We start from the raw sequence: 13,426 nt of genomic DNA on the forward strand, positions 1-13,426 counted from the left end.
ACACGCAGATGACTATTTTCAGATATGCCCACTTCAGTGTGCTTCTGTATCATCTTACCCTCGATAAAACATGGCAAAATGCACATACACGACGCCTGCATCATGCGCACGTTCAGCAAAGTACACTGAAAATCTTCATAGGGTCATAAATATAGACTATTCATCCGAACCTACCTGACGTTAAAATTAGTCTATCATGGAAACTGACATTGAACAAAACTGCCGCCTCCCCAAATATGAACTTGGCACGTTGGGCAAAAAGAAAGCGGCGCCGCGGTCCAACTGTCAAAATCCACCATAAACAGCGACCCCTCATCAGATCTCTGCCAGCTGGAGTTGGAAAGACGCAAGGAAATTGAAGGTCGCAAAAGATTTTCGCGCCTTGGTTGGAAACGTCTCGCCGTTATCCTCATTACGGAAGCAGTTGCCCTTGGGAGTCTCAGTATTCCGGCATCTTTCGCGACCCTCGGTATGCTTGGAGGCGTTATATCTTCTGTTGGGATCGGGCTTATCGCTACATACGCCAGCTATGAGGTCGGCGCAGTGAAGCTCAAATATCCGGAAGTTGAACACTATGGAGACATAGGGAGACTTATGCTGGGAGAAAAGGGATTCTGGATTGTCACGGTGGTTTTTATCTTGCAACTACTACTTAGCGTGGGATCGCATTGTTTGACTGGGATTATTGCCTTGGCTAGTGTCACGCAAAGTAATGTTTGCACTGTGGTATTCGGATTAGTCTCGGCTTTGATTCTTCTTATACTTGCCATCCCACCGACATTCGCCGATATTGCTATACTTGGGTATATTGATGTTGCCTCGATCTTCACAGCTATCGGCATTACAGTTATCGCAACAGGTGTACAAAGCACTCGAGATAACAACGGTTCACCTGGCTCCGATTGGTCAGTTTGGCCTAAGGAGAATGTCAGCTTCTCAACGGCGATGGTTGCAATGAATAATATCGTTTTCGCCTATTCGTTTGCTCCCGCCATACCATCATTTATGAGCGAGATGCACACCCCGAAGGACTATACCAAAGCGATATACCTCCTGGGAGTGATTGAAATTGTTATTTATACCCTGATCGGTTCTCTTGTGTATTTGTTTGTGGGTAAAGATGTCCAATCCCCTGCCCTACTCTCAGCGGGACCCCTCATGTCGAGAATCGCTTTTGGTGTTGCCCTCCCGGTGGTCTTTATATCCGGGTCGATAAACACCAGCCTTGTTGCTCGCTATATTCATGGATACGTTTATCGTGACTCCGTTGTACGATATGTGAACACGAAGAAGGGTTGGATAACCTGGATCTTGATCGTGACAGTCCTCACATTTGTTTCGTGGGTAGTTGCTCAGGCCATTCCGGTATTTTCGACTATATTATCAATCAGTGCGGCCTTGTTCGTGTCAGGACTGTGCTTTTACGTGCCGTCAGTAATGTGGTTTGTCCTTGTCAAAGAAGGAAACTGGTTCAGCCGGTCCAACATCCAGCGAGCGTTCTATAATGGGATGGTCTTTTTGTTCGGCATCGGTGTTCTTGTGTGCGGAATGTATGCCAATATTGTGATTTTGGTGAGTGGTAACAGAGCTTGTGTAATTGAAAGCTTTCGTTCTCTGCTAATCGCTGTCAATAGATCGAAGAATCCAGAGACCCCACTTCCAGCCGACCCTTTTCATGCTCGGCCATTGCGTAAGGGCTCCCTAGAATTGAATGAGATGATTTTGTCGGCGGTTTGCGTCAAGCCAGAACTGCCCACTCACTCTTTAGGTAGCTCTCTCGCGCCATGTCTTTTCTTTCCTTCTTCGTCTCTATGTTTAGCTACTATATGTAGCCAATATCATAAATGCATACAGATCTTTGCCTACTATCTGCTGTTAGATGTCCTTCAATTGCGTGATAGGCGTCTAGGTGTGTCGTATACAATGACGGTGGCGACATGAAGAATCTTCGCCTAACTGTTCAGTACATATATATATGATCATCAAAAATATAATATTTATAGTGACCTTGGGTCGTTCTGAGAAAGAAACCGGAAGGTCCAAAAGTCACCTACTGCCCTCTCTGCTAGGCACAAATCGCCAATGTAGCGAGATGGAGAACTTCCCTTTTATTCAGAGTATATAGTATGTAGTCATAGCTTTTGCAAAGAGCCACTTTACAAGAAGAAGAGTTCCGGTGTCGAAGGGTAATTTCCGCCTGAGATTGTAACGGTGGAGTCCAGGGTGTTTGTCATAGGGCTGTGTGATTTGGAATTCATACCTACCTCATCAAGAGATGACAAATAATTACCTTCAGCTCGTTCACAAAGAAAATCCTGCCGGGGCGTGCCATTTTCCGTGGCCATGGCCAAAATACTCAGGACTTGTAGATACAATCAAAGGCGTGTTTACCTTGCCTGAGTTCTACCAACCTATACCCATCAACCTTTCACTAGTTACCAGGTCAGACTGAAGGGCGAATCACTTGGGTCATATCCACTTCGGCACATGAACATCGCTGGGTAACGTGAAAGTCTCATCCGCAATTCAATGTATCAATACTACAATGAGAAAACCCATCGCCGATTTGTGCAACAGGGAGGGATTATCGAGATCCATGATGACATACATGCCTGATAGCCGCCGTGAACAACTTTGCTCAGGAGAATTAGCTGCTTCAAAAGGCGTAAGAAAGCACCGGAAGGCACGGAGAGGAGTTTAGCTCTTGATTTGGTGATGATCGACCTCTGCCATGGAGTGGATCGTACACGCCTCCGATCGCTCTTTCCCTTATTCGGAGATCGGCGATTCTGGCAAAATGAACTCCTCCGTACTCCGTACACGGGTATATAAAACGGAGATCTAAACTATCATGCACATTAGGACGTCCGTTCCGAGAGCTACGGACCCATCCCGTGAAGATGGGGCTGGGAAGACGATTGCCAGGAACATACCGTAGTGCTTCAGCTCCACTAAGTAGCGGTGTACGTAATAGGAAGGATTATCAGAACTGGCTTGTTTTTGTTCAGCTGAAGGGTACATGGAATTTACCCTCAGTACGGATATCCAGGAAACACATTATTGGGCGTAAGATGAGCTCGGCCCTCACCGTACTGCTCCACTATCCCTTGCGTATTTTACTAGTGAACACTTATGTTGTAGGGATTCTTGTCTATGACGATGTTTCACTGCAGCATTTTGCATTCGATCTATAATAATTATTCAAAAAGTTCTTTGGAACGGTAGTTAGTTGGGCATTAAATACCCTCCATTTCCCTCTAGTTTTTCTACCTATTCATCACTTAATCAAACATCATGGTGCAATCGTATCTTTTGCTCGGATTCCTGACTGCCCTTTGCCAGCCGGCACATGGTCTTGTATTCCGCGATATGCTTAAGCAAGATGTCGGAGGCGAGTCTCTTTACGTGCTGCATGATGTTGACGATGCAACCTCCGTGAGATTCGGCGACCAAAAGATCCCTGGAACGAGGGGCTGGAAGTTTGATACTGAGGGTTTCAATGATGATGAAGCTGTTATCACGCCTCTGGACTCCGATAAGACCCTGATATGTGAGGAGGGCAGCAAATGCAAGCTGGATCTTGAAGGAACAAAGCATCCCTATGTGGTTACTAGGGTCTCTGATCGTCCTATTTTCACCTTCAAAGACATGGTTTCGAACCTCTACGTGTCACGCACACCTGACCTCTACCTGGAGCTGACCGAGGAGCCTTCCGATTCCATTTATTTTGAATTAGAAAAGCTTGTTGGACGTAAGCATGTTCACCTTTGGTCATGGCTCTATACATTTGCTGACACCGAATTTCCCTTTAGATGAGGCAGCAACGGAAAGCTCTGGTCGCGATTCATGGAAAGATCTATAGCCTCTTATGCAGGATGTTGTAAGAGTTGGTATTGTGGGGTTTCCGGGAACTGAAGAATTATGAATGTACGGTTGCAGGGTGGTTACATACAACATGTATGATTATAGTGGGGGATCCAGTGACACCTCGACTTGGTTGTTTTTTGTCTCTCGTTTAAGTTGTACTGTTGCCTTCAACGATTTTAGCTGCAATCACCGTCTTTTATGGAAAATGGAAAATTCAGTTATTACCGAACAGACTATCCATTCTGATATCACTCCCTATTCAAATTCATGGAGAGGATTCTATGAATCTGAGATTCTTACTTTGCGTGTCAATTACGTCGAGCTGAGATATTATGTTTGCCGGGGCATCTAGTTGACGGAGGGATGTACGCCAAGCCAGGGTACCCCACTCGATATTGGTCTCGGTAACCCCGTCAGCTAACTATTGTAGTTTGGACAGGTTTACCGTGGCCACTTTGTAACAATTATTATTGTTAACTAGTTATAACTAGTTAGTTAACTAGTTTATTTTATCTTGTTAGTTTGATTGACGTTCCCGGTCCTATAATACAATCTCTTTGTTGGGCTTAACAATTTAGATATGTAAACAAAATGTAAACAAAATGTAAATAAGTACGGTAATCATGTGAGTAGATCGTAATTTAGGTTAATATGGAAGGAGCGACTTGACAAATAGAGAAGGAGCTTTAATTGTGTATAGAAAGTTTATATTGTTTATATGAACAGTATATGCAAACATATATTTCACGATTTATATTCTGGGGTTTTAAAAATCATAAATAAACCTACAATTACTACTTAAGCTACTATGTATATTAAAATATACTATAGTAAAGAGATAAACTAGATACAATTCATGACACTATGATATATAAATAAATATAAGATATATTGTAGGATTAGGTGTAGTAGCTTTGGACTAAAAAGCTGAATACCTTCATACGGAATTCAAGTGGCCACGGTAACCTGTCCAAACTCGGGGGTTACCGAAACCAATTTAAAGTGGAGTACCCTGACTTGGCGTATATCCTAACCCCTGTCAACTCTATATATAACCCGGCTTTGCCGTACTCCGTACTAAAGCGGCTACTTTTGGTAGGTGTAGGATTGATAGTGGAAGAGTTAGTGGAAGCAGAGCGTGTGAGGGTAGAATTAGTGGGGCAGAAGTGAGCTCAGGGGAGCTAACATGTGTACACATCTAGTTAACTACCTAACCAGTCGGCAGCCACACATTGTGTTGGACTTGGTCAGAAATTTCAACACAATAAGTATGGAGTTGACAAACCTTGCACCAATCGTGAAGTCCCTCAAAAGTCCGGGTAATCAAGCTGCAGCTGAGATTTCCCAATTATTGGGTTTTTTGCTTTTTCCCTTTGTTCGAACGTATGTTATCTTATTGGTTGTTGTACTTCGTACTGCCCACCATAATCAAAAACTCATCCGATCCACCCCTAGCACAACATCTGAAATTTCCTACTGCGGGGGATCCTGTATAGATTCTATTGGATAATGGAGATTCTCAAATTCAAAGACGATCGCTTCGATAACAAAAGGTGAAAGATCGGCAAGGGATGCCTAGGTGGAAAGCCTTGTCTCACTAAGTGGATCATGCACAGCTGAAATCGCTAAAAGCGGGAGATCTCCTACGAACTCTCTCGCTCTGTAATTTTTGCCACTTAACCCCATAAGATGCCGTGCTCCGCATTCTTGCTGTCATTGAAAGGGCTCAGACACCTCATCAGTTCTATCATGTTTTGAGTTGATTTCTTTTTTTTCCCCCCTTGTTTTTTGCCCCCTCTCGTTGTGGCCAAAGACTTTTAACTACGTCTCTGCCGTTGGCTACCTTTGCCGCAGGAAGAATTCCAACACGGCAGACTGTTTGTGAGCGGTATCCAGTTCTCCAAATGACTACTCAAGATCGCACGCCACTTGTTGCAAGTTCACAAGATGAAGAACACCTGAATCAGAAGTCGAGTGGTCTCCAGGTAGGGAAACTTGCCGTCGGATCGCTTTTACTGGGTAAGTTTCTGCTTTCTACCCAAGGATGGCCAAAGATCGAAAGCTAATTCGAGTTGTATAGCTTGCTTTCTAGCAAATGCAGACGAATCCTTTGTCCTCACCACTGGAAGTGATGTCGCATCGGCTCTCAATGCATCCAGCTCTGCAGCGTGGCTCATCACAGGGTACAACCTGGGCTATATTCTTGCTCTTCCCATTGTAAGTTCCGAGCGTCAGCCTTTAAAACAATAGCTCACCGTGCATTGCAGTACGGGCAAATATGCGATTTAACTGGACCGACGAGGGCAATCCTTATGGCTTTGACGGTATACGGATGTGGCTGTCTCATGACGTAGGTTTCTCTGATCACACACGGAATGCGTACGTTATTTAACAATTTCACAGAGGAGTCTCGCAAACCATTCACTTGGCTGTTGCCGGTCGTATCATTTCAGGGTTTGGCGGAGCCGGAATGAATGAGCTGGTGTCTGTTATTCTCAACGGTATGTCTTGCTTCACTCTCTTTTTACCTTTCGTGACATTTGCTAATGCTGTCCATCAAATCGACAGAAGTACATAGCTTTGACCGTGTTGCCATGTTACGCTCCTATGTAACTACCGTGTCAATTATTGGTGTTACCTGCGGCGCCCCCCTGGGCGCATTTCTCACAAGCTGGATTGGATGGCAATGGTGAGTACCTGCAGACTCCTTCTACTCGGTATACTGAATAACTAATAATGTTTTCCTGATGTCAGGGCATTCCTGATTCATATCCCATTTGCAATGATCTGCCTCACCGTCATCTCGTTTTCGCTTTCTTCAAAAAAGCCCTCGCCAATTGTCACCCCCAAGCTATCGTATGGATCAATTGACAACAAGCCGACCGAAGATACCCCTCGCAAGTCGTTCGATATTCTGGGCCTCGTTTTGCTATTTATATCTGTTATCTGCTTCCTAGCCTTTGTGCAACTCACCCAGGCAGATAATCTAGAAGCAAAGTCAATACTTCTCACCATTTGTGCGGCAGCATTCGTTGGATGCTTTACGGCCTTCTGTCTCAATGAGACTCGCTGGGCTAAAGACCCAATGATACATTTCTCATTACTGAGTCCCCATAAATTCGGCCTGATATACAGCGCGCAAGCGCTAGTCGGCATTGGACAATTTTCTGTGTGTTTTCCCCTTTCTGTCTTCTCGGTTCCAACTCGCGGGTGGCTAATGATTGTGCTATTGGATTGCAGATGGCGCCTATTCTTGGGGACTATTGGGTCAGCTCTCGGGGATTATCTCCCTCAGAGGGTGCAATGTGCTGGATACCGGGTACCATCGGGTTTGCAGCAGGTTCATTGGTGACTGGCAAACTAATTCAAAAGTGAGTTTTCCAAGATAAGACCCAACAAGCTCATCACAATATGGCATTTTTGCTAACATTAAGCGGGACCTCAGAACCCGCAAATGTGTTCGATGGTCAATTTTTGGGTTGGTGATAACGATCGCAAGCTTCACTCTGATACTTGTCCGATGGACCATCTTTGAACCTCATTTTTGGGAGATACTATACTCGTTCCCAGGATGGTTCGGCATGGGAATGCTGCTATCTTCGCAATTCGCAGCTTTATCTGCCGCAAAACCGGAGCATAATGCCGCTACCTCCGTCACCACTTATTACTTCGCACAGCAAGTCGGATTGATGACTGGTATCACCACCGCAAAAGCATTACTTATTAAGGAAATGAGACGTGGCCTGAATGTGGCACTGAAAGATCAGGCTGGGCGCGCCAAGGTAAGGCCGAGTTGTTCTATCTCATCTCCATCAGGTCATTTTATCTAACAACGAATAGTTGATCGAACAAATATTGGGACACCGGCAGCTCACGGGCTTGGTACCTCCTGCACTTGCAGAACCGGTGCGACTTGTCATACAAAAAAGTTATTATGTGTCACCAGGTAAGGACTCCAGGGCTCTATTCAACCAGATTGGATGTGCTAGCAACATACTGACTATTATACAATTATAGTCACTTCACTTATCTCTTTAATTCTTGCGCTTTTCATTGTGCTCAAACAAAAGGACGTTAAAACATTCTGAGCGCATAGAGCAGAATGCGACAGCTATTCCCCGCCACTGGACTCGAGGACTTTTGATGCCGTATAAATATTCTTGGGTACGCTAGGTAGGCGTCGCATCAAATCTTCTTATTAACCCCAATACCTCTTTTTATTATGTACATTGTTTATAAATATTCAAGACTGGAAGCCAACTTAATTCATTGCGTCCAAAGTGAAGCTGAAATCCAAGTATCACAGATAATTCCGTAAGCTATACCTAAGCACCATCTTCTCTTGACGTCTAGGGAATTTGCAATAGCTTCATCGGCTTCGTTTTCTCGCCCATTCCATCGAGTTGCTTGTTCCACTCCTTTGTCGCATCAATGTAAGTGGCGGTGTAATTTTCGCCCAAGGCTTTCTACAGCTCTTTACTATCAACCAGAGAGTTGATGCTTTGCTGCATATCATGAGGGAGCAAGCAAATTCCAAGCTGCTCGCGCTGCTCTGCCATCTTAGGGATGATATTTCGGACGCGAGCAAGAGCATCGACAGCCGGACCGTTGGGGTTGGGGGACGAACTCTCATTGCCCAGGGGAAAGCTCTGACTGGTACTGCTCGAGCGGAACTTTGTCCTCCCAGAAACTTCCCACGATGGTTTCGACCATAGGCAACATGTTGGGAGAGGTCTACGTGGTGGACGTCGAAGTGCATGGTACAATGTGGGCTTGATAGATTGTTGAGTTGAAGAAGTTAAGTTACAGAGACTAATAAATTTGACACCCCCCCACGAACATGAAACCATGTACTCGTTATGACCCCCCATGATGCAACCCTAGTTGTCAAAAGGGTTGTTGAAGCGTACGACGGGGGTTGCCAAGAAGAGAATTGGCTGTGGTGGGCTTGTTGGTAGTAGTAGTAGTAGTAGTAGTAGTAGTAGTAGTAGTAGTAGTAGCGGGAGTGGTGACCGCGTTAGCCGACGGATAGAGAGGTGCGTCGAAGGAGAGGCACTTGTTATTGTGGTGGTGTGCGTCGAATAGAGAGGCATTCGGCGCGTGGTTGGCGGATGGAGATGTACGTCGAATGGAGAGGCTGGCCGCGTGGTTAGCGGATTGTGGGGATAGTGCGTCGAAGAGAGAGGCACGTGTGGGATGAGAACCCGTTTGGTAGGTGCTTGTGGGGGTGGCCTGGCCGGTGATGTCGATGGTGACGATGGTGATGGCGGCGTCGATGGAGGGGCCGTATTGAGGATGACGATGAGGATAGTGAATGTAGCATCCAAGGGCTCATAACCTGTTAGGAGAGCTCTATGTGGTGGACGTCGAAGTGTATGGTGCAATGTGAGCTTGATAAATTGTTGAGTTGAAGAAGTTAAGTTATAGAGACAAATAAATCTAACACAACAATAACCGCATCTCTGGCGATTTATAAAAGGTTCCGCTCCATCCTCAACCTGCCATCGAAAGAAGACGACCTCGATTTTGTATCCAACAAGAAGACAAAGGCCGTGGAGGTCAGACAGAATCCCCGGTAGGTTCGATAACTTGGTTTGGACACATTGAGCTGGCATCGTTTGGACGATTGGATCATCTGTCAACGGTTTTCTCCTTGGAGATAGAGTATTATTGTGTTGGTGTATCTAGGAGATCCTTCCCCAGGCAGAATGGGCACCTTGCACCAACGGTCGCATCCATTGGGATATGGGGATTCAGATACCCGAAAGCCTCAGCTTCGAAATTTCCGTAGGACTGCCATTCATCAATGGAATGGTGATATATTCCTTGGGTCATATTGCTCGGATTGGGCTGGTGATAAGATCCTGATCCACGCTGCCGCTGGTGTTGTTGGACAGACTCAAGGGTCAAGGGTCGAGGTGTTTGTGACCCTGTCAGTGTGAAAAAGAAGGAAGTCATCATGGAGATTTCTGGAATTCCTTGAGATCACATCCTCCAGTCGTGGCTTAAGCTTCTTGCGAGGAACCAATGGTGTTTCCCCTGGAAGTGTTGTTCTCAACCCACTGAGGTGCGAGGCACTGCGAAAATCTTGGCTTGCATTGCACCATTCGGTCGGTTCATCCAGATCCAAAAGATTTGATTTTCAAGCCAAGGCAAGGCTCGACATGAATCCAGTCCTTTCACTGTTGAGTGCAAGGATTGCTTCACTGTTGAGAGTATGGGCTGTCAATCACCCTGTCCTTTGTGCCCCAGGTAGCACAAATAGTCTCCTTCTGTCACCTGACGAGGTCACCTAACCTAGTTAGGTAGCTAGACTGTAGTTAGTTGGACCATGCTAACTAGTTAGTATCAGCTTCCAGCCTTACACCTTCATATGACTCTCTTCATGTGTACTACATACCATTTTCGACGAGTTAAAAGAACCTATAACTGCGGGTTCATCCCTTCTGTTCGAGCACTCACCCTCTCGCCGCTTTTGTGATTGGAACGGAGCAAGTCTCAATCTAAGCTGGTGACCTGGTCACCTGGGCACCTGGGCAGCACCTTGCACATAATATTCTGTTAGTCATAAAGATCAATACAAGTATTTTTGATATTCAAATACGTCGTCATGCATGACGTCTTCTGGTCTGCAAATGCAATCGATCGTCTCGTCATTTGGATATATCATATACCATGCATACATGTAAGGAATACATAGGCAGAGCATCTGAAATAAATTGAATCCATGGTCCAATGGATGTACATAGCAACCTCTTCTCAGGGTCGAGCCAATGAGAAAAGAAAAAAGAAAGTTCGTACCAGTATCGGCTCGAACCTGCGACCCCACCCGTCTAAAAACTAAAACCCCACTTAAAAACCCCTCACCCTAAGTCGTCGAAATGGAACGTCGAAAGGATGAAACCAAAACAAAAAAAGTTAGCGCATAATCATGATCCACGTTATGTCAATTCTGGAGCAACACATACCTTGGGAAGCTTTCGGGACATGCCCCGAAGGGCGAAATATAGCATCCTGAACTTCATTTTAACCCCAATTTTTGGATGAAATTTACTATGTAGAATACAATACTCGACCGTGGTTGGTCGAATTTTGGAGGATCCGCTCTGTCGCGCAGAGCGGGTCTCTCGAACTCACCAACTCACGACGCCATTCGCCAATCTCACGTGACTGCCTACTCCGGACCTATGATGAAAAATACTAGTTAAGCTCTTTCCTGTATTTTTCTAAGGCACAGACAAACTCATTGAAAACAAGCCAGTTGCAAATTTAAGTGACGAAATTACATTCAGCACTCTCCTTGCACCGCGATGTGACTAACTACATATATAATCATGTGAAAGTATCGTATTTTAAAATTTCTAAATTTCCGGCATGATTTGCATGCAGCCTGTAAAGTGATGGGTCTGTTCCGGTTCTTTGTCTTGCGCTGTTACACATGGTGTATGTAATCTATCAGTTCATGCATGATCTGTCATGTAATACTATAAAAGCTGGCAATATGCCCCGAAAACCAAACTACACTCATTATCTATAACCCACAATTGAAGACCTTGTCTCAAAATGGAACTTGAATATCCCTACGACCGCAGGTACGAACCACAACTCCCAAGGTAAGTTCCAACACTGACAAGTCTCAGCCGCCCGCTGCCCGAGATCACCATCGAATATCAATACAAACTCTCCAACTGCCCCGGAAAGACCGTTATCGGCGTGCGTATTGCATTTCCGCCAAATGGCGCAGCTGCACCCCATCGCCACGGCACCGCCTCCGTTGCCGGGTACGTTATCAGTGGCACAGTGCATAACAAGATGAACAACGATCCTGTGGAGTTGTATACCGCCGGTGGTACTTGGTACGAAGCGCCTGGTTGTTATCACCGTATCAGCGATAACGCGAGCAAGACTGAGCCGGCAATTCTTCTCGCAACTGTGATTCTAGATACCGATGTCTTCGAGAGAGATGGGATGGATGCGATTATTCAGATTGATAAGGAGTATCTTTGAGAGAGTTCATATATTCTGCTTCGGGGTCATCATTCGCGCCCTGTCATGTTAGCCTTGAGTGGAGCAGAAGCGAATAAGGCGGCAAAATCCATTTCTCAAGTGGCCAGACCAAGTGAAGAAGTTGAAACGCATTTGCCACCATTTGAATGTCAAACATTCTGTTCCTCTTGGATCAGGCTCTCATAATGCGTAATATCGTATTGCAGCCATCGTAAAAAAGAAAAAAACAAACTGTGTGGGTGGGTTGCGTAACCTTGGGAACTGTGCAGGCTTACCTAAGCCCTGGAGGTCGACAAGGCCCCTTTGGGCACAAAAACATTCCGAAAAACGAGTCTATTTGAATTACCCTATGTTTAAATCCCATTTCTAGCCTATATCTCAAGATAATATTTTATCATTTTAATTGATTTGAAATCATTAATTAGGGTTAGCCGTGCCAAGCGCCCAACACCAGGTTCCTGGTGTTGGTGCGCCCCACCAGATAGCCATTTTTCACCAGATAGCCAAATTTCAATTTCTCAACGCACTAAAATACTATTTATAAATAACTCCCACGGCTATCAGTATACCAAGTTAGACCATTCCCATATATAGCTCCCATTTTAGCTTTATGCTTAGTTTCAGCTAAATCCCTAGCTTCTTGCTCCCGTTGTTGCACTTCCAAAGCCTTAGCCTACTTTGCCTATAGCCGCTGTAGCTTCTTAGCATCCACGTCCTATCTTTTTACTATCATCCTATTTGTATAGATAGGTGATAGTATATTACCTTTCGACCTAAGAAGTGATTTCCTATTTTTAGGCCGGTTTGCAGCTGATTTATAGGCCTAGGACTTCTTTAAAGCAGCCTTTACTAAATCTAGCTCTTAGGTTAAAAGCGTATTTATATCTATACTTCGTTAGATATACCTTTTTACGTCCCTAGATATATACTCGATTTGCTCTAGATCCTTAATAAGCTTAGTATTAAGCTTATTAACCCGCCTAATTATATCTAGCGGCGAGTTAGTAACGGAACTAGAGATATCTAGGGGGGGTAATAACGTGAAAAACCGAAGGGGGGCCCTTTAAGGTCTATATAGTCTTACCGGAGGGGTTTAAGAATTACCTCTAGATCTAGGGGCTAGATTCCCCTATATCTAAAGGAAGATCGGATAGTTCTTTAGGTTAAAGCTTTATTCCTAACCTCTTAGATAATCCGGAAAAAATCCTATTTTTGGCTAGTACTTCTACCCTATATAACGATCTCGTTATTTATCGATCGGAAGTAATATTTAACGCTTTAGAATGCCTAGCTATCGAGCGGTTAGTAAAGATAGGTTGTATAAGGTATAAAATAGAATAGAATAATGTTTTACTCGGTATAAAAATCGATAAATTCGAAGGTAAGGTAAGAACTATAATTGTCTATTAAAAGAAGCCGTAGCCTACCCCTTTTTACTAAATTAATAGTAGCTTTGTAGAAGGATAAAAGCTATTTAAAGGTAGTTTTATCGTCGATAAAGCCTTTAGGGGTAGGTTTAATCCGGAAATCGGTAGTAGTGATATTTTTATAC

The 13,426-nt window shown here is 44.6% G+C and overlaps 5 protein-coding genes across 5 annotated transcripts; all 5 read left to right on the forward strand.

Annotated features, from left to right (window-relative positions):
• Nucleotides 1-196: 196 nt before the first annotated feature.
• Nucleotides 197-1,694, forward strand: N7516_011111 (uncharacterized protein; the record flags this gene model as incomplete). Its single annotated transcript, XM_057223829.1, has 3 exons — nucleotides 197-249; nucleotides 306-1,572; nucleotides 1,635-1,694. 3 exons carry the CDS (start codon nucleotides 197-199, stop codon nucleotides 1,692-1,694), a joined length of 1,380 nt encoding a protein of 459 aa, XP_057068969.1.
• A 1,600-nt stretch (nucleotides 1,695-3,294) lies between these two features.
• N7516_011112 (uncharacterized protein) lies at nucleotides 3,295-3,862 on the forward strand (the record flags this gene model as incomplete). Its single annotated transcript, XM_057223830.1, has 2 exons — nucleotides 3,295-3,751; nucleotides 3,813-3,862. The coding sequence occupies 2 exons, from the start codon at nucleotides 3,295-3,297 to the stop codon at nucleotides 3,860-3,862; spliced, it is 507 nt and encodes a 168-aa protein (XP_057068970.1).
• A 1,909-nt stretch (nucleotides 3,863-5,771) lies between these two features.
• N7516_011113 (uncharacterized protein) lies at nucleotides 5,772-8,011 on the forward strand (the record flags this gene model as incomplete). Its single annotated transcript, XM_057223831.1, has 9 exons — nucleotides 5,772-5,886; nucleotides 5,948-6,084; nucleotides 6,135-6,217; nucleotides 6,271-6,368; nucleotides 6,436-6,556; nucleotides 6,622-7,196; nucleotides 7,438-7,649; nucleotides 7,708-7,773; nucleotides 7,964-8,011. The coding sequence occupies 9 exons, from the start codon at nucleotides 5,772-5,774 to the stop codon at nucleotides 8,009-8,011; spliced, it is 1,455 nt and encodes a 484-aa protein (XP_057068971.1).
• A 1,564-nt stretch (nucleotides 8,012-9,575) lies between these two features.
• On the forward strand, nucleotides 9,576-9,809 carry N7516_011114 (uncharacterized protein; the record flags this gene model as incomplete). Its single annotated transcript, XM_057223832.1, has 1 exon — nucleotides 9,576-9,809. One exon carries the CDS (start codon nucleotides 9,576-9,578, stop codon nucleotides 9,807-9,809), a length of 234 nt encoding a protein of 77 aa, XP_057068972.1.
• A 1,621-nt stretch (nucleotides 9,810-11,430) lies between these two features.
• On the forward strand, nucleotides 11,431-11,874 carry N7516_011115 (cupin domain-containing protein; the record flags this gene model as incomplete). The annotated part of the gene is made up of 2 exons (XM_057223833.1): nucleotides 11,431-11,459; nucleotides 11,508-11,874. The coding sequence occupies 2 exons, from the start codon at nucleotides 11,431-11,433 to the stop codon at nucleotides 11,872-11,874; spliced, it is 396 nt and encodes a 131-aa protein (XP_057068973.1).
• Nucleotides 11,875-13,426: the final 1,552 nt, after the last annotated feature.

The sequence above is a fragment of the Penicillium verrucosum genome (genome assembly GCF_028828655.1).
Source record: "Penicillium verrucosum strain IBT 35672 chromosome Unknown utg000005l_segment0_segment0, whole genome shotgun sequence".
NCBI lineage: Eukaryota > Fungi > Ascomycota > Eurotiomycetes > Eurotiales > Aspergillaceae > Penicillium > Penicillium verrucosum.